The sequence below is a fragment of the Rhinoderma darwinii genome, chromosome 2, assembly GCF_050947455.1.
Source record: "Rhinoderma darwinii isolate aRhiDar2 chromosome 2, aRhiDar2.hap1, whole genome shotgun sequence".
In the NCBI taxonomy this organism is placed as follows: Eukaryota; Metazoa; Chordata; class Amphibia; order Anura; family Rhinodermatidae; genus Rhinoderma; species Rhinoderma darwinii.
Genome location: NC_134688.1, coordinates 259,519,864 through 259,546,286, shown reverse-complemented (window position 1 = coordinate 259,546,286; position 26,423 = coordinate 259,519,864). Strand labels below are relative to the sequence as shown.

At 40.6% G+C, this 26,423-nt stretch overlaps 1 protein-coding gene across 1 annotated transcript in view; it reads left to right on the top strand.

The window, feature by feature from the left end:
• LOC142741110 (cell cycle control protein 50B-like) overlaps positions 1–19,602 on the top strand; it is a 37,773-nt gene extending 18,171 nt beyond the window's left edge. Inside the window, exons 2-8 of the mRNA XM_075850507.1 lie at positions 309–538; positions 7,877–7,984; positions 10,928–11,035; positions 14,336–14,426; positions 15,592–15,735; positions 16,321–16,524; positions 19,361–19,602. Of these exons, the coding sequence (XP_075706622.1) occupies positions 326–538; positions 7,877–7,984; positions 10,928–11,035; positions 14,336–14,426; positions 15,592–15,735; positions 16,321–16,524; positions 19,361–19,545 (1,053 nt within the window). The 5' untranslated portion in view covers positions 309–325 and the 3' untranslated portion in view covers positions 19,546–19,602. The remainder of the gene's footprint in view (positions 1–308; positions 539–7,876; positions 7,985–10,927; positions 11,036–14,335; positions 14,427–15,591; positions 15,736–16,320; positions 16,525–19,360) is intronic.
• Positions 19,603–26,423: the final 6,821 nt, after the last annotated feature.

Below are 26,423 nucleotides of genomic sequence, written 5' to 3'. Positions count from 1 at the left end.
GGTTTTGTCTATATGGTGGAGTATGAGGTCTTATACAAAAATCTAGTCAATATGTGCACATTTTTTACGCATGATAAACTACTAAAATAGTTGCTGGGCATTGTTTTACCTTAGATCTCAACTTTGCATAAAAAGTTTTGCCTTATGCATAATTTCTCTTATATAATGTTATGAAATCTCTCCCTTTTAATGGCAATACTATTATAATATTGCTATTCAAGCGATTTACCTGAAGTGTAGATTTACATCTGGTGAGGTTTTCTAAAAAAAAAAGTAAATTCTGTCTTTTTTTTTTTTTTTTTCTTTAGAAAATCTGTGAAGAATTATGAAGCCATCATCAAGGAACTTTGCAAATAAACATGAACCTCTCCCATCTCAGAGACCTGACAACACCGCATTCACTCAGCAAAGACTTCCAGCATGGCAGCCTCTTCTCTCTGCCAGTATAATTTTGCCATTTTTCTTCCTTGTAGGATTATCCTTTATAGGAATTGGTATTGGATTATATTATTCATCAAACAGCATAAAAGAATCTGAAGTAAGTATTTCATAACTATTTCCCAACAAATTCCATAACTCCTCCTGCCTCAAATGAATTTTTTTTAATTTTTTATAAGGATTCCTGATGTGTAGTTTGAGATTCTAGTTAGCTGTCTTATCTAGGTCATCTCCGGGGTGAGCATGCTTGACCGAAAAAAATATATATATCTCATTTAATCAGTGTGTTTTGTTTAACTTTATAATTTGCTCTTTATACAGATAATTTTTTTAAATAAAAACTGTTGTATCTTACGCTGAATCCTGTACCCATCCTGCAGGATTCACCTCTTATCGATCACATCTAAGTTCATAATGTAGATGTGATCGATTTTACAGGTGGATCCTGCATGTCCGAGACACAAAGGACCCGATGACACTTAACCCGTCATTCCCGCAGACCTGACGGATATAGGTCTTCGCAGATGATACAGCAGCTCTGTGTAATTTTTTCCACATAGGATTCCTAGAATATCTCTATGTATACATATAGTCTGCTGTAAAGGTATTATACTTCTATTTATATACATACACAAAGCACACATATCATGGGACTTAGCCTGTTCCTGGCTTTTGTCCAGTGGTGGCAGGAAAAGAGGGAACCAAGAGCTTCACATGGCCTAAATGTTCCTATCTCGGAGTTGATTCCACCCACTCCATTGACTCCACGTTCAGACCACCCATATACCTTCCAATGTGCATCTGTACAGTATAGGTTAATCTGTTCCCAGTATGCCCAGCTGCCTCCACATCCTATTTACATTGGCTCCTTATACTGAAGACCATTGAAATGCTAATAAGGTAGTAGTTAAGAATCTATGACCAAATGGCCTCTGGGCATACTGACACAATAGGTGAACATCACAGTATATAATATTAAATCTCCATTTACCAGGTATGTGTTATGTGGTTATAGGACAAAGTGTCTGTGTGGAACAATATTCTCCTTTTAAAGGGTAACTAAATGTACAGCAAACTTCTGACATGTTAGGCCCTTTTCACGCTGAGTTTTTTAACGCGAAAACAGTGTCGGAAACCGCCAAAAAACGGGCGAAAATGGCTCCCATTGATTTCAATGGGAGGCGGAGGCGGTTTTTTACCGCGAGCGGAAAAACTGTCTCGCGGTAAAAATTAGCGTCATGCCCTATCTTCGGGCGTATAACGCCTCTGACCTCCCTTTGACATCAATGGGTGGCAGAGAGAGCGTATTTTGCGGCGTTTTTTGCCCGTAGCACTCAATGGGCGTGAGCGAAAAACGTGGCAAACGGCATGCAAAACTCTGTGTGAACAGGGCCTTATAGTGACATCAGAAGTTTTGATTGGTGGGGGTCTGAGCACTGAGACCCCCCCCCTCCCCACCATCACTAAAATGAAGTGCTCGTGTGAGTGCTGAGCCGCTTAGTTTCTGTTCGTCATTTTCGGGAAATCTATGCAGCGGTGTACGGACTCAATAGAAAGTCTATGAGCCCGTACACCACTACATCGGCTTACCGGAAAAAGCCGAACAGAAACCAAGCGGCTCAGCGCTCACTTGAGTGCTTCTACCGCTTCGTTTTAGTGATTGGTGGGGGTCTCAGTGCTCTGACCCCCACCAATCAAAACTTCTGACAAGTCACTATGACATGTCAGAAGTTTGTTGTCCGTTTAGTTACCCTTTAACAATGTTTTTTTACTACTTTTACAAGGAAAAAAGCAAAGTTAAATATGTTGTTCTGTGTCGCCATATTCTGAGAGCCATACATTTTGTTTATAATTTTTCTGTCGCTTTTGAGCGGTGTGAACAACATTTTATTTTTTTAGCGGGGCGTGCTGTCGTTTTTATTGCTACCGTAGGGTACATGAGATTTTTTGATCACTTTTTTTATTCCATTTTTACGTGGGATTTTTGGTGTGTGGTTTTTTTTTCTTATTTTTTTTTTTTTTTTTACATTTTTTTTTTTTACATTGTTTTTGGGTGAAAATGGGAAAAGTGTATATAATATATATTTGTGTATGTATAGAGGTGCATAAGTAGGTATACAATTTAAATAATAGGTATACGGTTATGGGTATGTTCACGCTCCTGAATTTCAGACGTAATGGCATGTGCAGGCGTTTTTTGCTGCGTCCATTACGGACGTAATTGGAGCTGTTTTTCCATGGAGTCAATGGAAAACTGCTCCAATTACGTCTCAATAAGTGACATGCACTTCTTTGACGAGGGCGTCTTTTTTACGCGCCGTCTTTTGATACTAAATACTAAAGTACAATCTCTTAAATGCTGAACTTGGCGGCCCTCACTATTTAGCCGTTACTGTATTCTAGTTTTTACACTTATGCACAAAGTTCTGTATTGGCATTCATTTCTTGGCATGCTTCTTTTATGAACTGAATCATGTTATCAACTGTGTGGTTTTCTTGAATATACTGTATCTTAACTCCCCAAAAGAAAAAGTCCATCGAGGTAAAGTCTGGTGATCGTGGTGGCCATTCAACCGGGCCCCGTCTACCTATCCACCTATTGGATAATTTTTCAAGAAGAAAATTACGCACCGCTAAAGCATAGTGAGGAGGGGCTGGAAATAGAAGTCTTCATTTTCATGCTCCAACTGCAATTGTGGTATTACATTTCCTTGGAGCATGATAAGGTACAGGTCTGAGGTAACCGTTGTATTGTAGAAGATCGGTCCGATTACCCCTTTACATGAAAGGGCCACCCAAACCGTAACCCCAGGGAGATTCAACTGTACTTCAATTGTTGCATGGGGGTTTTCTGTTGAGTAATAATCAGTTGTGCCTATTAACAGCACCCTGAAAGTTTGTCCGATGAAGCAGACGTCAAAGTTATTTTTTTAATAATGCCATCTCCTTTGTGTTTCTTCATTCAAAACTGACTCACAAAATTGTCATTGGACACTTTGAACAATCTCCCCCTGTATACGTACTTATGCACCCCCACCGCGTGTGTGTGTGTGTGTGTGTGTCTTTTATTTTTTTTTTTTTTACTAGTGCAGTAATCGTTGGATCGCTAACACAAAATAAACTGCCATACTAATGTATTGCAGTATATCGTGATTCTGACCGGCATCTATTGAGCCCTCCAGCAGAGCTTAATAGGTGTACAAAGATGACAGACCTGAGGGCCCTCATTAGGCCCCCATGACGTGACATGCCATGACATCCATTGGCCCTCCTGTGATTGCATTGCGGGGTGTTGATGCCATGTCAAAAGGGGCTGCCCCTCTCATTCTATCAGCTTAGTTGTGGTCGCTATTGACCATGTACGTGGCAACCGTTAAGGGGAAGTATCGAGCAGGCTCATGGGCTGAGCTAGCTCCATACTTAGCGGGTGACTGCTGTGTAATACAGCCGACACCCCATTGCAATGGGCGGAATCAAATATCACTTTGACTGCGCCCGTTTAACCCCTTGGGTGCTGTGGTCAATTGCGACTATGGCATCTAGAACTCTAGAATAAAGGGGCAGATGCTGATGGCCGTCATGGCAGCCTGGGGGCCTAATGAAGGCCCTCAGGTCAGGCATCTTTGTACTCCTATGAAGGACATTAATGGGACACTGTAAGAAACACATTATACCGCAATACTTTAGTATTGCAGTATATAATATAAGAGATCCAATAATTGCTGGTTCAAGTCCCCTAGGGAAACTTTTAAAAAAACCGTTAACTGTTTTTTGTTTTTTTTTCAGTTAGTGTATGTTCACACAGCCTATTTTCGGCCGTTTTTTTTGACCGTAAACGGCTGAAAAATCGGAAGCAGAACGCCTTCAAGCATCTGCCTGCTTATTTCAATGGTGTTCTGTTCCGACGGGCGGTTTTAAAAAAACGGCCACGTAAAAGAAGTGCAGGTCACGTCTTGGGACGTTTTTGGGCCGTTTTTCATTGACTCTATTGAAAACAGCTCCAAAAATGGCTGCAAAAAACGCAGCGAAAATCGCGAGTGGCTTAAAAAAACGTCTGAAAATCGGGATCTGTTTTCCCTTAAACAGCTCTGTATTTTCAGACGTTTTTAAGTTTGCGTGTGAACATACCCTTTGATGTTCCAAAAATAAAATATAAGAAGTTAAAAAAAAAAAATTTCCCATTTTTATTTAGTTTTTCTTTTTTTCCCTTCTAAAGTAATGTTAAAAAAACGAACGTTAACATAACTGGTATTGCCATGTCCATAAAAGTCTGAACTATTACAATGTTATTTACCCACTGGCTCGGCGAACGGCATAAAAAAATAAGTTTTAAAACCCCCAAATTGCTGTTTTTTTGGTCAGCTTAGCTTCCAAAAAATGGAATAAAAATGTCTCAAAATACGGAGCGGTTTTCAAGGGAAAATGGCTCCTGATTTTCAAACGTTTTTTACGGCTGTTTTTGGAGCTATTTTCGCTAGTCAATGAAAAACTGCTCTAAAAACGCAGTGAAAAATGCTCCGTCAGAACAGAACGCCGTATTACTTTAGAAGGGGGAAAAAAAAAAATGGGAAATTGTTTTTTTTTACTTTTTATAGTTGATTTTTGGAACATCTAAGGGTATGTTCACACACAAACTTAAAAACGTTTGAAAATATGGAGCTCTTTTCAAGGGAATACAGATCCTGATTTTCAGACGTTTTTTTTAAGCCACTCGCGATTTTCACTGCATTTTTTTTGCAGCCATTTTTGGAGCGGTTTTCAACAGTCAATGAAAAATGGCTCCAAAAGCGACCCAAGAAGTGACCTGCACTTTTACGTGGCCGATTTTTTTTTGGGCACTTACGGCCTGAAAATAGGCCGAAAATAGGCCGTGTGAACATACCCTAACATCGCTCAATTGACAGAAAAATTCAAAAGTTATGGCTCAGCAAGTTTTGTTTTTTTTTGTTTTTTTTAAAACCTAAAAAAACATTGCCATAATCGTATCCACTCGTAGAATAAAGAGAACATGTAGTTTTTTTTTTTTTTGTTTTTTTTTAACACCTGATGGACGTCGTAAAAAATAACCCCCTCCCCCTCCCAAAAAAAATGGCACAATCACTGTTTTTGTCCATTTCAACCCCCAATTTTTTTGGCAGTTTTCCAGTATGTGGCACATTAAATGGCGCCATGAAAAACTACAACTTGTTCCACAAAAAACAAACATATGGCTATGTCCACAAAGAAAAATAAAGTTATGGCTTTTGAAAGACCGGGATGAAAAAATGACATTTGGTTGTGTCATTAAGGGGTTGAACAAGTTTAAATAAAACATTGCTGAAACGGTTCCACATCTATCCACAGCTCTATTCAATTCAATGGAGCTGAGCTGCAATACTAGATCCAACCCAATGACAGCCTGCCACTGTTTCTGGAACAAAGCAGCCATGCTTCTCTAAGGCCTCATGCACACACACGTATTTTTTTCCCTCCCGTAAATACGGGTCCTTGGTCACACGTATTCGACCCGTATTGCACCAGTATTTATGGACCCGTGCCCGTAAATATGGGTCCGGTGTCACCAGTATTCCACCCGTATTTACGGGCACGTTTTCGCTGCAAAATTGCACTGCACTAATCGGCAGCCCCTTCTCTCTATCAGTGCAGGATAGAGCGAAGGGGCAGCCCTTTCCGAGGTAAAAGTAAAAGAAATTCATACTTACCCGGCCGTTGCCTTGGTGACGCGTCCCTCTCGACATCCAGCCCGACCTCCCTGGATGACGCGGCAGTCCATGTGACCACTGCAACCTGTGATTGGCAGCAGCGGTCACATGGGCTGAAATGTCATTCCGGGAGGCCGGACTGGAGGAAGAAGCAGGGAGTTCTGGGTAAGTATGAACGTCCTTTTTTTTTTTGTTTACAGGTTGATCTATATTGTGATCGGTAGTTTCTGTCCAGGGTGCTGAAAGAGTTACGGCCGATCGTTTAACTCTTTCAGCACCCTAGACAGTGACTATTTACTGACGTCGCCTAGCAACGCTCCCGTAATTACGGGTGCACACACGTAGTCACCCGTAATTACGGGAGCCCCATAGACTTCTATGGGCCTGCCCGTGCCGTAATTACGACCTAAAATAGGACATGTTCTATATTTTTTTTTAACGGCCCGGGCACCTTCCCGTAAGCATACAGGGAGGTACCCGTGGCCAATAGAAGTCTATGGGCCCGTAATTACGGCCCGTGATTACGGGCGTCTCAACGTTCGTGTGCATGGGGCCTAATCCTGTACAGCCCCTTTATGAACACTACAATGGCTGCCTTTAGCAGTTGTCTTCGAGGTTGTAGCCTAGCTTTGTGAATACCCTGCAGAGTCACGTGCCATAGTATATGGTTTCTGAGGATGCTTGCTCGTGTTTGTTTACATTCTATTCATTTGTCCAAACGTGGACCAATCATAATTGTGAAAAAGCGAATAACATAAGTTGTTAAAGGATTGGACTCTAATGGAAAACTCAAAGGAAGCCACCCCAACAATCTACTTGCTCTGCGGGTCAGGCTGCTGAAATACCCGATGATCAGCTGACCGTGCCGGTGGAAACTGTGGGCAGCCACAAATTGAAATATCACAAGGCACACATTCAATCCAATGGGTGACCATGTAATACATTTAAGTGGTTTTCTGCTCTGGCAAATAGAGCCCCCTTTTTATTACATTCATTAGATCTAATACGATGTATTGTCCATTTGGGATAACTCCAGTCCTTCCACTATGGATTTAGGTGCATATTGCACATGATGCCTAAGTGGCATAGAGGGTAAAACATGACTAGTAGTATTCCTGTTATGTTGAAATCAAAAGCACCTGGGGGGCAGAGCTTGGTATCCCTGGCAGATTATTGGGAATGCTGAAGAATCTACAAGTGGGATGATAATTATTACATAGTATTTATATCTCCGCAACGTATTCTGATATTTTTCTCATGCAGCAGTCTATGTCTCAAGTGAGGCTCACACCCTAATATGCGCACACACAAAGTAGGGCTAAGTGCCTATCGATTTACATGGAGAAAATGGACAGAAGAGTTCGATAGTTTAATATTAAATGTTTGGTAGGCGTTACGGGATCATATTAAAACTTGTTAGTATGGTCCTCTACTAAGTGTTTAGAAAAAGCCATAAGAGTGATTTTGCAAGTAAAGGTTTCATGCTGTGTGTTTTTTTTTTTTCTTTTGTTTTTATGCTGTGGTTTCCCAAAATAAATAATTGCTCTAAAAAAAAAATACCACCACTAAATTGTCACGTGTAAAATACACCCTGATAATAATAAAGTAAACTAACCACACTCTGATGAGCCACAAATGCTTCAATTTGCTTTTCTTGGCACAATCATGGCCTTCCATAGAGTATTGCATAAACACTTCTAAACAGTTTTGTTTTTTTCTTTTTTTTTTCTCTTTAGCATGATTATACAAGTGACAAGCCTGGTGAACCCTGTTACCTTTGTCAAAATGTCACAGAACCCCATTGCCCATGTAACCTTACTTTCAATATAACAGAATTCTTTCAGGTAAGTTCCTTACTTCGGTGTCACTTTAAAGGCTATGTAAACCTTTGAAATTGTGGGGTGTCTCCTTTTTTTTTTTTTTTTTTTTTTTTTTTTTTTTTTTTTTTTTTTTAAATAAGTCACTGTTTTGTACAACTCTCAAATTTTAGTTTTTATTAAAAATTATATTTACTTTGAGATACAGCTGCTTTGTATCCTGTATACAGAGCAGCTGTATTGTTTGCTGAATCTTCTTTACCTGTCAGGTCCTTAGGTCAGGTCCTTATGTGTGATCACGCTTACTTCTAAAAGGGACAATCCTAAAAATCAGTATATATTATGGAACAGCTGTGTCTGCAATACCCTTATGTACAAAAATGGTGTCTTGGAGGTTTTTTTTCTTTCGATAAGGGAATTGCATGCACCGTAATTCCTAAATTACTTCTACTACTAAGCAGGCTCTTTGTATGTAAGACATCTGTATATCCCACAGGAGAGGGACGGTCTAATGTAAATAGAGGAGAGCGAGAAACGCTCAGACTGTCTCTCTCCTCTGTTTTGTATTAGACAGCCCCTATCTCAGACTCCAGGGCGTGGGGTCTTCCTCCTTGTCCTTCATACTTACCTGGCTGAAGTGTCTCCTCCACCGTCCTCCTAATCCCTGGGTCTCGCCTTTTTCCCTTGAGAGCCCGCAGGATCCAGTGTGTGTCCTCAGGTTCCTTATCCTCTCTTCTTCCCCTCAGTACATGGGTGCAGGGCCAGGCAGCAACGGTTGTGCTGTGTGGTGAGGCGGCCCGACAGGTATGTGGAGGAAGGTGAAGACGTCTGGAGAAGCTGATGCTAAACCGGTCGGGGGTAAGGAGGGTTTAAGTTCGGAGAGCCTACTAGTGCTGGACTTGCTGCTGCTCTAGCGGCATTTTCCTCCAGTACCCCCTCCCGCCATAATGGGAAGCAGCTGTCCATAGGGTCGGGGCTAATATAGATTTCACAATTATGATTAGAATCAGAATCCTGCTTCATTTTAAGGTCTAATTAATTTGATCGCCCAGCCCTAGTGTCAAGTATAAGCACAAGAGGGATGTCCTTCTATTGAGCACAATACACAGCCGTTGCAGCACCCCATCCCAGTACAAGGTACCAGTACAGAAACCCCCAAGCCAGATTGTGTCCTGGAATATAATAGGTACATGGGTTAATATGTCAGATCAGGTGCTTAGGCCATATAACTACAAGGGTGTGGTACAAAAAGCTGTCTGTGCACATCCTACATCGTGGCACTGTGTAATGCGTACGTGCTACATTGATTTGCTGGCCAGAGGGTGGGGACACTTCTGGACTTCCAAGCAATGTTAATATTTAGTGACCGAGAAGGGAGGGCCCCAGAGCTTCTGGAAGTAAGGCCGCATGCATTGTACCAGGGCAACAATTTCCAAGCGAAGTCTCTCCACTGGTAAGAAGGAAAGAATCCCAAAAAAGTAGCAAAGTGGATAAGAACGGCCACCATTTACCATAGCAAAACCTGCCCCAAACAACCTGGCCTGTGTATAAAGAATCACTTCAAAACATACCATACATCTTTTTAACTTTCTTATTTATTGGAACCCCCTTATTATTTACCCTAATGTGCTCTGCAGAGCTTATGTATATATACCCAGAGCCGCATGCTGCTCCTTCCCTCCTGAGCCCTGTCATGCGCCCAGGCAGCATATTGCAGCCACATGTGGGGTATTGCTATACCTGAATGAACCCACATAACAATTTATAGGGGTGTGTATCTCCGGTGACACAAGCTGGGCACAATATATTAGGCAATGAAATGGCATATATGTTGAAAATGTTGCAATTTTCACTCTGCACTATCCATTGCGCATTAAATGTGGGTCAAAAAGCTTACTACTCCCCCTAAATTAATTCCTTGAGGGGTCACTTCTGGGGGATTTCAACTGTACTGTACCTCAGGGGCACTGAAAATGTGGGGTGGCATCTGAAAACTATTCTAGCAAAATCTGCGCTCTAAAATCCAAATGGCACTCTCTCCCTTCTGAGCCCTGCCGTGTGCCCAAATAGCAGGATGTTTTTGTTTTTTTTACCATATATATAGGGGTATTGCTGTACTTGGAAGTAATTGCTTAACAAATTAGAGGGTACGTTTTCTCATATGTTACCTGAGAAAATGAAAAGTTTTGCTCTAAAACGACGTTTTATTAGAAAAAAAAATATTGACATTTTTTTTACAGCTCAAATCTAATAAATCCCTCTGGGATCCAAATGGTCCCTATACCCCCAGATGAACTACTTGAGGGGTGTAGTTCTCAAAACTGAATTGGTGCGTGAAAAACATCCTATTAAAAAGAAGGCCCCAAAATCCACAAGTTGCTCCTTCATTTCCGAGGCCTGTGTTTCAGTTCATTAGCACGCTAGGGCCACATGGGATATTTCTAAAAACTGCAGAATCTGAGTAATAAATATTGAGTGGGTTGATTCTCTGTTAACACTTGCTCATGTCATTGGAAGGCAGAGGAGGAGGAGGAGGAGGGGGGGGTGGCTCAAACTCCTTCAGAGCACCCTGCATAGAGACTGAGACTGCGCCAGCCGTTTTGGAAAGATGACAACGGAGGACCGGAATGCTTTAACGGCAGGATTGTTCAGGAGGGGGGCACCCGGTATTATGTCAATACATTTGCAATGTATAGACAAATTTTCACTTTTGACTGGAGGATTGCAGTAACTGTTCCGTCGTTTTTAAAATCTGTTGAGATCCAAGCTCCCATATTCCACCAAGTGATGTTTTAATGTATCTCTGACCAGTCCGGGGATAATCTTTTGAGTAGCTTTTCTATTTAAGCCTGTAAATTCCCATTTTATGCTATATTACGGTTCATATCTAAGCTAGTACATTTGACTGATACATGTTTATACTTGTACATGTGTATACTTATGTTTATAAAATAATTCCTCTTATTTTAGGGACCTGTTTTTATGTACTATGAATTATCAAACTTCTACCAGAATAACTATCGGTATATGATATCTAAGGATGATAAGCAGTTAAGTGGAGACCTTGATAGTCTAAAGGTAGGTACAGACTCCTACTCCTTATGAATATACACTTCATGTCACTTTTAGACACACGTTTAGTTCATCATGACCTTACTTTTTGGCAAATGTTACTTGCAAGTAGCAATAAGTAATCTTCACTAATGGGTTAGCAAGATTTTACATTGACAGATCTAACCAAAAATGCATAAATGAACGCCCTGATGCAATGAATATTCTCATTTCATTATCCATACGTTATCAATTCAAGTCCACATGTCCTTTCAAGATACCCATTTCGAAGTCCCAAAATAAATTTTGTTTACCCAAAACAGGGATCGGATGAAATGTGTATAAAGCTTTTTCTTCTTTTATTCCCCTCTGATTCTAGTTTTGGCAGAGAAGCTCAAAGGTGGGAAACACACCGCGCCACAAGCACTAGTTAGTGTGTGTGTGACCATCAAAATTTCCTCACTTAAAGGGGTTGTCCAGTTCTAAGGAACAGGCCATCAATATCTCATCGGTCCGACACCCCCTTCAATCAGTTGTTTTGAAGGGGCTGCAGCGCTGGTACGAGCGCTGCTTCCAACTTAATTTCCTTTAGGCCATGTTTAGACACAGCGGATGTGCCGCGTAAAAGCACACCGCGTATCCACCCTGGTCCCTGCAGGGAATTCCGGCCAAAAAACGGCACCAAATTGCACGTAGAAAAAAGGGCCTATACTTACCCGCAGCCATGGCAACGTGTCCCTCTGATGTCCTGCAGCCCGACCTCGTGGAGGCTGGGCTGGACGCAAAATCAGAGAGGTCTGGGTAAGTACAAATATATATATAGATTTTTTTTTTTTTTTGTGAGTTTCAATTTTTGCGGTGGAAAAGCTGCGATTCTGCCGCAAAATCTGCTATTTGTTGTGGTTTGACCTGCCTATTTGAATTCAATGGTGAAAACCCGCAACAGAAAGCCAACGATTCTGCAACATAAATTGACATGCTGCGGATTAGAAAAACGCACCTCATGTCAATTTTATGAAAATTTTCGGTTTTCTTTATGCAGTGTGTGGATGAAATTTGTTCAAATCTCATCCACTTTGCTGCTACTGTATTGCTCTGCAGTATTTATACTATGTGTGGACTTACTCTTACTACTCACACTGTGAATCGCTGACACACTTGTAGCGGTGGTTCACAGTATTACAGCTTTCTACCACTCGCTTTAGCTGCTGCACTGTATGGGCCGCAGGCTGATCGGCAGGGTTGCTGAAAGTCTGACACCGACTGAGATATTGATAGCCTATCCTGAAAATAGGCCATCAATTTCTTAGTACTGGAGGACCCCTTTAAGTTATTTATTTTTTCTATTGGGTGTGCTGCTGTACAGGCTCCATCAGGTACATCAATGTACTGAGATATATGCTTCTAGAGAAAAATACCTTTGTACATATGGCGTGTGATGATGCATGCCACCAAAGAGGCCCATAAAGGTACAGTAGAGGCTTCATGCACTTAGGTTGTCCGATTACTAAATTTGGTTTTCTTTTCTTTTGCTTCTCTGAAATGAAGAAACTTTGTGCACGGATCGCAGGTTTTCAGTCCCCATCGCGTGAACCCGGAAGTTCGGAGCTGCTGTTCTTGCTGTGACTTGTCGACACAGGCTGGGGGAAGAGGATTCCCCCTCCTCTCTGTACGTCGCTGGCTGCCTGGCTCAATTCATCAGCTAAGACAGCCCCTCCACCATCACGGCTGATTCAGAGACCGAAAAGGGAGGCGGGATTAGCTGATGAATTGAGCCAGGCAGCCAGCTGTTCCGCTTCAACACTCAGGGAGGAGGGGGGGGGGCTCATTTGGCCCCTCGCCCCAGCCTGTATTGACTGGTCACAGCAACGACGGCAACTCCGAACTTCCGGTTACACGCCATTGGGACTGAGAACCTGCGGTTTGAAAAATAAAGTATATTACAAAGTTGTTTTGCTTTTCTGAAATTAAGAAAATAGTTTTTCTTTTCGTTGTATACCCCTTTAACCAGTTAGTGACCGCCAATACGCCTTTTTACGGCGGCCACTAATGAGCTTTATTCTGATGCATACGCCTTTTCATGGCGCTGCATCAGAATAAATAAATAGAGCAGGGAGCTGTTAAATCTCCCTGCTCTTAGCTACCAGAGGGGGCTGGGGGCAGCCCTAATCTAACAGGTGAAATCAATATCCGTATTGAGCTCACCCGTTTAACCCCTAAGATGCTGCGCTCAATAGCGAGCGCGGCATCTGAGTGGTTTTGGAGAGAGGGAGGGAGCTCCCTCTCATCCCACCGGCACCCGGCGATAAGTTTGCCGGGTGTCGGTGTCTTCTATGGTAGCCGGGGGGCCTAATAAAGGCCCCCAGGTCTGCCTGTAGTGTATGCCTGCTAGGTCATGCCTGAGGCATTGCCTAGCAGATGCCTGTCCGTTTTACATGGACAGGCACTAATACACTGCAATACAGAAGTATTGCAGTGTATTATAAAAGCTTTCGGAGGATCGCATAGTGAAGTCCCCTAGTGGGACTAGTAAAAAAAAAAAAGTTTAATAAAGTAAAAAAAAAAGTGACAAAAAATAAATGAAAAACCCACTTTTTCCCCTTACAAAATGCTTTATTAAAAAAAAGAAAAAAAAGCTACACATATTTGGTATCACCGTGTCCGTAACGACCCATACTATAAAGTTATTATATTATTTAGCCTGCACGGTGAATGCCGTAAAAACTAAAAAATAAAAAAACAATGGCAAAACTGCTGTTTTCTGTGAATCCAGCCTTAAAAAAAATTTGATAAAAAGTGATCAAAAAGTCGCATCTACTTCAAAATGATAACAATAAAAACTACAAGTTGTCCTGCAAAACAAAAGCCCACATTCAACTGCATTGGCAGAAAAATAAAAAGTTATGGCTCTTCAAATATGGAGAAAAGTGTTTTTACTGTGTAAAAGTAGTAAAACATAAAAAATCAATATAAATTTGGTATCGTTTAATTTATTGTTAACTACCTTCTATAACTCTATTGCTTCAAAAATTTACAAATGGTTTTATGTTCGATTTAACCATATTAGGACTCTACAGTTTTTATAAGAACTATAAATATTGACTATGGAAACCAATATATTATATCATTGTGGTCTATAATCTCTTCACTACCATGGCAATCATTAGGATGTCCCTGTGATGTAACCAAAATTTGATACACATTGTATACAAATTTAAAATTCCCATTGAATGCAATATGAATTTTTTTATTTTTCTAGTTTTCATTTATAGGGAAATACGCCTTATTTGTGCTCAACTGAACTTTTATATATTGTTTTTATTGTAGAATCCGGTCAATGAGTGTGCCCCATATAGAGTAAATTCTGAACAAAAGCCAATTGCTCCATGTGGTGCTGTTGCAAACAGCATGTTTAATGGTAAGGGTATGGCAATTTTGCGATTGGAGTTCAAAATGTTTGGATAATATGTTAACACAACTTTATTTTTTTTCTTTCAAAATGTTGTAATGTGCAGTTACAATACTCAAATAGGGCATAGAGATATATATCCAAATGGCAGTTCACAACCACATATGGGGTATTGCCTTACTTGGGAGAAATTTCGTAACACGGCACAATTCTAATAAAATCTATAAAACACCTGTGGGGTGAAAAAGCTCACTATACCACTCATTTAATTCCTTGAGGGGTATAGTTTACATGATAGGGTCACATCTGGGGAGTTTCTACTGTACTGGAACTTCAGGGGTTTTGAAAATGTGATATGGCCCCCAGAAACCAATTCTGCAAAATCTGCGCTCCAAAAGCCAAATGGCGCTCCTGCTGTGTTTTTAAACGGCAGTTTACAACCCCATATGGGGTAGTGCTTTACTCAGGAGAAAATGTTTTACCAATGTTGGATCTTTTTCTCCTATAGTCCTTGTGAAAAGTGAAAAATGTTGCACTAAAACGACATTTTTATAGGAAAAAAAAATTAATTACATTTTTAATTTTCACTGCCTAATTATAATAAATTCCGCAAAAAAGTGGTCACACTCCTAGATAAATTATTTTGAGCTGTTTAGTTTTTAAAATGTGTTTCCATAATTTCAGCACTTCCAAAGTGACTAGGTGCATAAAAAAAATTCTACAACATTTTTTAAAAATGACAGTTTTCATCATTGCAATATACCCAAAAATGTAAAAAAAAAGGGGTTAAAAATTGTCAAATCTAGTAGACAACCTACTCATACAAAACTGCATATAGATGTTCCATATTAGTTAAAAGTAGAAAAAAATTACTTTTTTAAATGATTTTTTTGCCATTCTTGGCGGTTTTTAATACATATAAACCGTATCAACCTACAATTTTCATCAAAAGAAAGTACAATATGTGACGAAATAACAATGTCCGAATTACTTTGTTAAACCACATACCAGATTTTAAAAAAATCTGACTTCGTCCTAAAGCAATGAATTTGCAAAGTCCTGAAGGGTTAAAGAAATTGAGAAACATGCAATTTTATTTTCAGTAATAGATTTTATATTTTCTCTGATGGCAAAATCATTTACAATAATTAACATACCTGCTCCTTTTCTTCAGATGTTATTACCCTGTATTACAATGCAAATGGCACATATGTTGAAGTTCCATTAAATGGAAAGGGAATATCGTGGTGGACTGACTACAACATTAAATTCCGGAACCCAACTAATGGCAATGAGAGCCTAAACGTGACCTTTCAAGGTAACCAAGTGTGTTACATAGTAGTGTAGGCACACGCACAAATGCCCATGTTTTGCATGCACCTTTCTTTTTAGTTTGAGGAAAATAATATAAAGTACGTTGTGACTACGTATGTTACTTTGGAGCATAGTAAATTTCTGGGGTACCCAAACGTAAAGACACAATAACGACTTTCAAACATTGTCCTGGGAAAGCGGCAAAGTAGTGGTTTTCTGTGTGGACTGATTATTACATTACGCTACTAAACCACGGAACACTTAAGGGGCATTGCAAAAATGTACATAGATGGCATATGAATGACTTATCGTTGGGAGTTCAACAGTTGGACCCTCACGATGCCCAGGGGCCATGCAGGTAGTGTGTAATACACCGCAGCCCTTTCAGCATTTTTCTGACGCAGGGCTGTTCATAGAATTACAACACCGCCCCATTCCTACAGTCCAGCCACAGTGGTTTCTACAGTATCTAAACGGCACTGCTTATGTCCAATTCGTTCAATGAGATTTGTCTATACACCTTGATATAAATATGTAAGTTATTATAAAAGTAAAAATATACAATCCATCTATTCTATTATGTCCTCAGGAACAGCAAAACCTAATAACTGGTTAACTGAAGCGTACAACCTGTCCAGTGACCAATATAATACAGGATTTATAAATGAGGACTTCATTGTATGGATGAGAAGTGCAGCATTACCCACGTTTCGGAAACTATACCGGAGAATAGAGAGTGGAAATTTCACAGAAGGTCTGCCTCCTGGAGAATATCAACTAAGATTTGAGTACAGTATCCTTTTCTTTAAAAAAAAAAAAAAAAAAGTATCAAAGAACTGTTCCGGAACACCCTCATAACTTTTGAACGGCTCGAGGTAGAGGGTTGAAATTGGTGGGATTTAATGGGGTCATAAAATCTACCAGTTAATGCCAAAAAAACACCCATCAAGGTGACTTTAAATGATGTATTATGACAATCGGCATCGGCGATACAATCGTAGACCAGGTCCATTTTGTAACACGATTTAATGTGTACACATTTCGGTAGTCGCTTGTTGTGCTCCACTCGAGACAGATGCATGAGGATTATCATGTACAGTGAGCAGAACATCTAAAGCTTTTTCATCATTACTCGCATGTTTGGGTCTTCCAGATCTTGGTGCGTCTTTAATTGAACCGATTCTTTCGCAACGATGAACAGTTCTTTTAACAGTTTGACAATGAAATTGGATCACGGATAGGATAAGTGGCATTGAATAAAGCCATTACTTCTCGATAGGATCTTATTTTTTTTCTTCGCCATACCCTCATCATCAATAAAGTGATCCTTTCCATTTCGGTCAAATGCATTTTGTGATATGACAATAGAAATGTACAAAAATGAAAATTACTCTCCGAATTAGCACTCTCTGAAATTCACAAGCCACTACTAAAATGTGTACACGTGAAATCATGTTACAATCGTAGACAAGGTCCATTCTGTATCGCCGAGGCCGATTTGTAATAATACGTAATTTAAAGTCACCTTGATGTGACATTCCCAAGCGCACACGCACACGTGCCCCCACACATTTAGGATTCTACCCGCGTGGTACATTTTGGGTAATGCTAACACCGGCGGTAGCCGATAATGAAGATGATAACTTTAACGTTAAATATCTCAGCAAAAAACAATTCTATCTCAAAATAGTTTATACACAGAACAGAGAAGAGCTATAAAGTCAATTTGTATAAAAAGTAGAATTTATTTAACACATATCACAGACAAAGTTTAAAAATGAATAAGGACAAGACACTAGTATTATACACCTGAAAACTCTAAAAAAACGCTAGCTAAAAGCCTACAACCATCTGGCCATTGAATGGGAAAAACAGCGTTTAGTTCAGACGGGGCTTTTTTTCACAACTCCTGTTTTAAAAAAAAAAACTCGCAAGTTAAAAAGGAGCACGTCACTTGAGCTGTTTTTCATTTTAGCCGGGGCTATTCACTCATCCGTGTTTTTTCTCAGAGCGTGTCCGTTGCGTGAAACTGTCCTATTCTGGTCCGTTTTTGTGGTTCAGATTCGCCCATTGATGTCTATGGGTGTGTGGAAAAACCTGGACAGCACATCCATGTGCTGTCCATTTATCACGCATCCGTTGCTAGAGCGATGCAGAAGGAAAAAAAAAGTAAAACCAGAAAGTGCTTGCACATGGAAACCACACTGCGGGTTTTTTTATGCATATTAACTGTCCATATTTAGTCAGATGCAGATCGGACATGCTCGTGTGAATAAGGCCTCATGGAAAGATTTTTTTTTTTTTTTCATTTTGGACCCACTGCCGGTTTTGTCTTACAAATACTGATGCAAAATACAGCTGTGTGAAAGTGGCCTTAGTGTGAATATATGGCGGCTGCACTCTATTGTGATGTCACAAAATAGAGCACGTTAAAAATAAAAACTATGCTAGATAAACTAGAAAAAAAACAAAATTAGAAAAAAAATAAATCTAAATTTGGCCATAGACATGCTCTTCTGGATTTCCCCTGCTGGCTCTTACTTGGTATAGTTTTACTGATTGGCCAAGAATCACCATGTGATTGCATCCAACATACTCTTATTGGATGTGTTCATGTGGTGAGATATACAGTATGCAGTTTTATACCTAAGAATGCTGTGCGTGAATCCACCCTTAGTTTGATAGAATTCCTGTAAATCGGCACTGAAAGGTTTTTAGATTACGTGTTGCTTTAAAGGGAATGTGTTGCCAGAAAAACATGTTTTTTTAAAAAAAATTAAACATTTAGTGTGTGGGTGATTAAACATTGTTCAAATTTTTTTTATTTTTTTCACGAGTCAGGAAATATTATAAATTAATTCTAATTTATAATACTACCCATTTTTGGTCACTAGATGGAGCTATTCCCAAAATTGCAGCTTTGCAAAATTGGGTAAAAAGCCCTCGCTCTAGTGAGCTCTCAGCATCCCCCCCCTCCTTTATCCTGGCTAGTGCCGGGATAAACGAGGTGTTTGAACGGTGTAACCTCCTACACTGTGTGTCGCCATTTTTGGAGCTAACACACAGTGTAGTAGGTTTACATACAGTAGTAAACACACACAAACACGAACATACATTGAAATCTCTTACCTGCTCCTGCCGCCGCGGCTCCCTCCGGCCCGTCCGCTCAGTTTGCTGCCGCTGGTCCAAGTGCACAAATCCGGAAGCCGCGACCGGAAGTAGTAATATTACTGTCCGGCCGCGACTTCCGGTCCACAGGAAAATGGCGCCGGACGGCGCCAATTTCGAATAGGACTGTGTGGGAGCGGCGCATGCGCAGTTCCCACACAGACGCCGTACACTGAAGTCAATGGGACGGGAGCCGTTCTCAGTCCCTATGGGACTGTGGCTGCCGTATTCCATGTCTGTATGTGTCGTTAATCGACACACACAGAAATGGAACAAAAAATGGCAGCCCCCATAGGGAAGAAAAAGTGTAAAAATAAGAAAGTAAAACACAAACACACAAATGAATATAAACGTTTTTAATAAAGCACTAACATCTTTAACATATAAAAAAATAATTTGTGATGACACTGTTCCTTTAAGAAAAGTTGACTTGATGATAAACCTTAACTATTACTTAACAGATTACCAGGTTATAAGTTTTAATGGAAGGAAAAAAATAGTTTTCAGCTCTGTATCCTGGATGGGAGGAAAGAATCCATTCCTGGGAATTGCGTATCTTGTTTTTGGTTCTTTATGTACTGTTTTTGCTATCATTATGCTCATTGTATTCATAAAGTTCCAGGGGAAAATGGATGATGACCTCTAGCATGGTTCAAGACGTTTCCAGTAATTGCCCGTTACATAATGTTTACATTAAATAGCAATAGTAGTAGTGAGCAAACTATGGCTGCGTTCACATCTGCGCCAGGGCTCCATTCTGACGTTCCATCGGAACGGAGCCTGGACGGACACAAACAAAAACCAGAGGTTTCCGTTTCCATAACCATTGATTTCAAAGGTGGCGGATCCGGTGCCAATGGTTTCCATTTGTCTCCGTTGTGCAAGGGTTCAGTCGTTTTGACGGAATAAATAGCGCAGTCGACTACGCCTTTCTTAACATAAAGGCGCTAAGACAATTATTTACAAATTTGTTTACAATATTATTTTCTACACTAGGTAAAGGTCACATGTTAAAGAGTTAGAAGGGTTTTATTAAATGGTGTGCGAACATCTAAATATTGATATTTTAACCTTCAGTACTCTAACCTAGCAGTTCTGTAAGGAAAACTTTGGTATAATTGTGGAAAGACTTAATATCCCCATGCATACTAAGTCAACGTCTTCCAAACCTGCCGTTTTCGGCGGGACGGATAACCATCTAATGTGCATGGAGGTGTTCACCCTCCCACATCTGCCATCGGGGAGAGTTAGAAGTTAAATCCAACATACCCAATATTTTGCTCCCACGGTAGATAACCCACCACCGGAGGTGTCTGGCAGAGGAGGTGTCTCCCCATCGGACTAGTGCGTCTGTGTGTGTGTTTTGGGGTGATAGGGAGAAATAGCTGTCGGCCAAACACTTGTTTAACCAACAGCTATCTAAGGCTCTATTCACATCTATATCAGCGGCTCCGTCAAAAGCCTCCATCCCAAAGGCCTTCATATTTCATGGGACGAATAGCGCAGCACGCAGAGCTGCTATTCCTGTCAAAAAATGAACACCCTGGCGGAACTCAGTCAATCTATCCTGCACTCCTATGATGGAACAGAAAAACGGAAATCACAACGCAGATGTGTAGTCAGCCTTAGGTGAATGGCCACATTTACTTTCATGTGACTGTTCCAATACTTGTTTGTTCCAGAAAATGTGTTTACACTGATTTTTACATTTTTCTAAATAAAATATACTACGTTTTTATAGATTGATTTGGTATTAAATACAAATGAGAATATTTTGGCATTTGTGATGTACTTCTGAAGCTGGTGCTAGGACCTGCCTTAGGGGTATGCATCCTATGCAGTGGCAAAGGACGCTGCAACCTCCTAGCATGAAGGGGGTACTGCATGGCTGACCCTGCTATTCTTTAAATCCGTTATGCAGCCTCTTGCTCACTGAAAGCTTCACAGGAGCTGCTATTCAGCTCCAGACTGGATAATCTGCTTCTCCAGTGAAGAGGAATGGTCTCCCTTTATCATATGTGCCTATGTACAGTGAAGGAAATAAGTATTTGATCCCTTGCTGATTTTGTACGTTTGCCCACTGTCAAAGACATGAACAGTCTAGAATTTTTAGGCTAGGTTAATTTTACCAGTGAGAGATAGATTATATAAAAAAAAAAAAAGAAAATCATATTGTCAAAATTTATATATATTTATTTGCATTGTGCACAGAGAAATAAGTATTTGATCCCTTTGGCAAACAAGACTTAATACTTGGTGGCAAAACCCTTGTTGGCAAGCACAGCAGTCAGACGTTTTCTGTAGTTGATGATGAGGTTTGCACACGTTAGATGGAATTTTGGCCCACTCCTCTTTGCAGATCATCTGTAAATCATTAAGATTTCGAGGCTGTCGCTTGGCAACTCGGATCTTCAGCTCCCTCCATAAGTTTTCGATGGGATTAAGGTCTGGAGACTGGCTAGGCCACTCCATGATCTTAATGTGCTTCTTTTTGAGCCACTCCTTTGTTGCCTTGGCTGTATGTTTCGGGTCATTGTCGTGCTGGAAGACCCAGCCACGAGCCATTTTTAATGTCCTGGTGGAGGGAAGGAGGTTGTCACTCAGGATTTGACGGTACATGGCTCCATCCATTCTCCCATTGATGCGGTGAAGTAGTCCTGTGCCCTTAGCAGAGAAACACCCCCAAAACATAATGTTTCCACCTCCATGCTTGACAGTGGGGACGGTGTTCTTTGGGTCAAAGGCAGCATTTCTCTTCCTCCAAACACGGCGAGTTGAGTTAATGCCAAAGAGCTCAATTTTAGTCTCATCTGACCACAGCACCTTCTCCCAATCTCTCTCAGAATCATCCAGATGTTCATTTGCAAACTTCAGACGGGCCTGTACATGTGCCTTCTTGAGCAGGGGGACCTTGCGGGCACTGCAGGATTTTAATCCATTACGGTGTAATGTGTTACCAATGGTTTTCTTGGTGACTGTGGTCCCAGCTGCCTTGAGATCATTAACAAGTTCCCCCAGTGTAGTTTTCGGCTGAGCTCTCACCTTCCTCAGGATCAAGGATACCCCACGAGGTGAGATTTTGCTTGGAGCCCCAGATTGATGTCGATTGACAGTCATTTTGTATGTCTTCCATTTTCTTACTATTGCACCAACAGTTGTCTCCTTCTCACCCAGCGTCTTACTTATGGTTTTGTAGCCCATTCCAGCCTTGTGCAGGTCTATGATCTTGTCCCTGACATCCTTAGAAAGCTCTTTGGTCTTGCCCATGTTGTAGAGGTTAGAGTCAGACTGATTAATTGAGTCTGTGGACAGGAGTCTTTTATACAGGTGACCATGTAAGAGCTGTCTTTAATGCAGGCACCGAGTTGATTTGGAGCGTGTAACTGTTCTGGAGGAGGCTGAACTCTTAATGGTTGGTAGGGGATCAAATACTTATTTCTCTGGGCACAATGCAAATAAATATATATCATTTTGACTATGTGATTTTCAGTTTTTTGTTTTTTTTTAATCTATCTCTCACTGGTAAAATTAACCTAGCCTGAAAATTCTAGACTGTTCATGTCTTTGACAGTGGGCAAACTCACAAAATCAGCAAGGGATCAAATACTTATTTCCTTCACTGTATGTGTGAAAATCTATAGTGCCTGCGTTCGACGAATCCGGGAAATAAACGGCACAAGTGAATTCACTCCGTGTGGGGAGAGCATTAATAGAAAGTCTCGCACATGTTGCCATCACATTTAGGCCGGATTCACACGAGCGTGTATGTTTTGCGCACGCAAAAAACGCAGTGTTTTGCATGCGCCAAAGGCACTTAACAGCTCCGTGTGTCCTGATCATATGGTGCGCGGCTGCGTGCTTTTCGCGTAGCCGCCATCATTATGACACTCCGTTTGTAAACAGAAAAGCACGTGGTGCTTTTCTGTTGTCATTCATACTTTTCACTGCTGTTGCGTGAATCACGCGCGTCCCACGGAAGTGCTTCCGTGTGGTGCGCGTGATTTTCACGCACCCATTGACTTCAATGGGTGCGTGATGCACAAAGAACGGACATGTAGTGAGTTTTACGCAGCGGACTTACGCTGCGCAAAAATCATTGACTGTCTCCACGGCCCCATAGACTAACATAGGTCCGTGAAAATCACGCGCGTTGCACGGACGTATTTTAAGTTCGTCTGAATAAGCCCTTAAAGCTGGCCCTGGCTGGTACAATGGTTCTATACTCCAAGTATGGGAGGAAGGTGCCATGTAACAAAGTGTTATTGTTAATAAAAAAGCTTACATTTTTCACATTTACAAAACAACCTAATTACAGGCCTCTCATTTCCCTTTTCGACTAATGTATTTTAATAAAAGACTCCTCTCGTGCTAAACATATAACATAAAAGCATCTGTTTACCAAGTGATTAATCGGCTTGTCATCCAGAAAAAGAAAAACATGGCTGTTCTCATCGTAAACCGCACCACTCCTGTCCATGTGTGGTCTTGTATTGCAGCTCAATTCCATTAACGTGAATAGGGTTGAGCTGCAATAACACACACTACCTGTGGACAGGAGTGGTGCTTTTTTTGGAAGAAGGCCACTATGTTTTAATAATCCTGGGCAACCTCTTTAGCAGCCTCTCCCTTTAATAACACCACAAGTAATTGTTCATTGCGGCATCTAAAGAGGGGAGCCCCAATTGGTATTTAACTTTCTTGCAGCCCTATTTTGACAACTTGGGTGTGCTCATACATGGTGAACTTGTATATATACCTACGCTGCAGAAAACTTTACAATGTATGCCTATGGGAAAACAAAAATGTCTGCAAGCAAGGACTAGAGAAATTTGGCATATATTGTAGTTTTCCGCAGCCTATTTTTACGCTGCAGGAATACAATGCAAGTACGCTACATATGAGCGCACTCTTAAATGAGTCTGTCCTGGTGACATTTAAATTTAGCTTCCTCCATAAAAGGTAAATAAACATTTCATGTAAACAGGTTTTCCAAGCCTTGATTTGTTACATTATTACATATATATTTAGAGATTTATATTCTGTTACATTATGATTTAAGGGTGTGTTCGCATCAATGTTCGCTTTCCATTGATGGGTTCTGTCTGAGTTTTCCGTCAGAGGAACCCATCAACGGAAAGGCAAACTGAAACCATAGCTTCCGTTTACATTACCATTGATTTCAAATGGTAATGCTTCTGTTGCTAATAGTTTCCGTTTTTGTCTTCGTTCTGTAAGGTTTCTGTTTTTTTTTATTTTATTAAATCAATGGCGCTATTGTTTCCCTCCAAAAAAAAAATAGGAATCAGTTTGCCTTTCCGTTGATGGGTTCATCTGACGGAAAGCTCTGTCAGAACCCATCTACGGAAAGCGAACGTGATGTGAACAGGCCCTATGTACATTGGTATTTTGAATCTTCACAAAGCAAGTTTCTATAACACGGATTACAGTGTAACACTTGGAGGCCGTTTTTGTTCTCTTGCTGATGACTGAAAAAGACAGTAGTGGAGCTTTACTAAGCAAAATGTTCCAGAATTCTGTAATAAATTGCGTAAAAAAAGTTTACATTTTATGTTTTAGACACTCTCTCTTTACAGCTACCTCAACTGTTTTGAAAAGTGGTAGTGACCATTGTTAGAAAATAATTGCGCTGTAGACATCACCTCAGGTGGGTAAGAGCCATATTATTACTATGAAGCGTAGTTCAGGGATTTTAATTTGTAGTTTACATTTAGTTAAATCTTAATTACAGTCATTTAAAGAGGATCTGTCATTAGTTTATTAGTGCTCTATCTCCTAACTAATCTAATAGGCGCTATGATGCTGAGAACTATAGTGTATTTTTTTTTTCTTCAAAAAACATTTATTTGAGAAGTTATATGCTTTGTTCTAAACATGCTAATTTCACTATACTTGCCAAATAGGAGACTACTCTTTATTTTCACTCTGGGCGGTGCAATGTTTTCTGTATGACGCTCTCCAATCAGCGTCATACAGTTCTCTTCCCAGCCCAGTGTGATTTATACGGTATACAGCTTCCATTCCCAAATGTGTTTTTCAACACGTGATACCACTGGTTATTTCACAGCTGCGATCCTGGTGCCATATTCGAATCTCCTCTTTCATATGAAACCAGAATCACTGTTCTAGGTGGTCCACAGCTTGAGCTATGGCTATTTGAGTCGATCCTCCTTCCCTCCAGCCTTAGTCTCTCACACTGTATGAAGCATCTTCATGCTGATGGGACCGCGTCAGAGGCTGTGAGGTAGCTCCAACTCTGGAGATTCGCTGCTGTTGACACCCACTTGTCAAATATAGCCTTGTTTGCATATTTAGAAAAAAGCTCATAACTTTTAAAATAATGAACTTTTTGGACCACCATTTTCACTATCATTATCCGTATGACAGCGCCTAATAGATTAGCTAAGAGATTGGGCATTACTAAACTAGTGACAAGTCCTCTTTTGTTCCATTTCTCAAGCACAATGAAATATGTAATGTTTGGGAAAAGTGTATAAAGTAAACGCTGCAGATTTTCTGCGTGGTGGATAAGATTTGTTGCAGATTTTTCATTGAGTTATTATGTGGGAGTAAAAACTCACTACAAATGACCTTTGTTGTGGATTTTGCTGCATATCCGCAGCAAAAGCCACAGGGAAAAAAAAGTGTAAAATAAAAAAATAAAGACTTTACTCACCTGGCGCTCCTATAGAAATGCATCTCTGTATCCCTGCTGGTCTCTGTATAGGTTGCAGCAGACACATCTGACAAAATGTACAGCCATTCTGCTGTGATGACCGAGACCAGCCGAGGGAGGAGGGACACGTTGCTATGAGTGCACCAAGGGAGGCAAGTATAATTTTTGTTTTACTACTTTTTTTCCTATCAGCTGTTTACTGCAGTGATAACCTCGCCCAGAAATTTGCACCAAAAGAAGTACGATTTGGTGCGGATAGTCGGCCGGATTTCCCTATGTTTTTTTGGGTTAGATAAGCTGCAGAGTTTTTCGTAGTGTATCCAATCCATGTGAACATACCAGAAGACTGGGTTTCCACAGTGCAGATTTGTGTGACGGCCGTTACACGGACGCATTTATTTCAATGGGACCATTCACATGGCCGTTTTTTTTTTTTTTTTCAAGGACCGTGTGAAGGGTACGTTGAGAAATAGAACATGTCCTATTTTTTTCAATTTTCACAGGTCTCCCAACATAGACTCAAGTCTATGGGGATCTGTGAAAACGGGACCCACACAGGGGCAACGCGGATGTGAAAAATGACAGTTTTTCACGTCCGAGTTTCCCCATTCGTCTGAATAAGCCGTAAGGGTAAATTCACATGCAGTAGATTTGTTGCACGCATTTCTGAAGCTGGATTCACATATTGCGTAATTGCTGCAGATTTTGGTGCAAATTTTTGAGCCAAGGCCAGAAGTGGCTTCAATAGGAATGGGAAATATAATGAAATTATACTTCTCCTTTTTTCCTGCGTCCACTTATGACTTTGGCTCCATACTGAATAGGGTTTC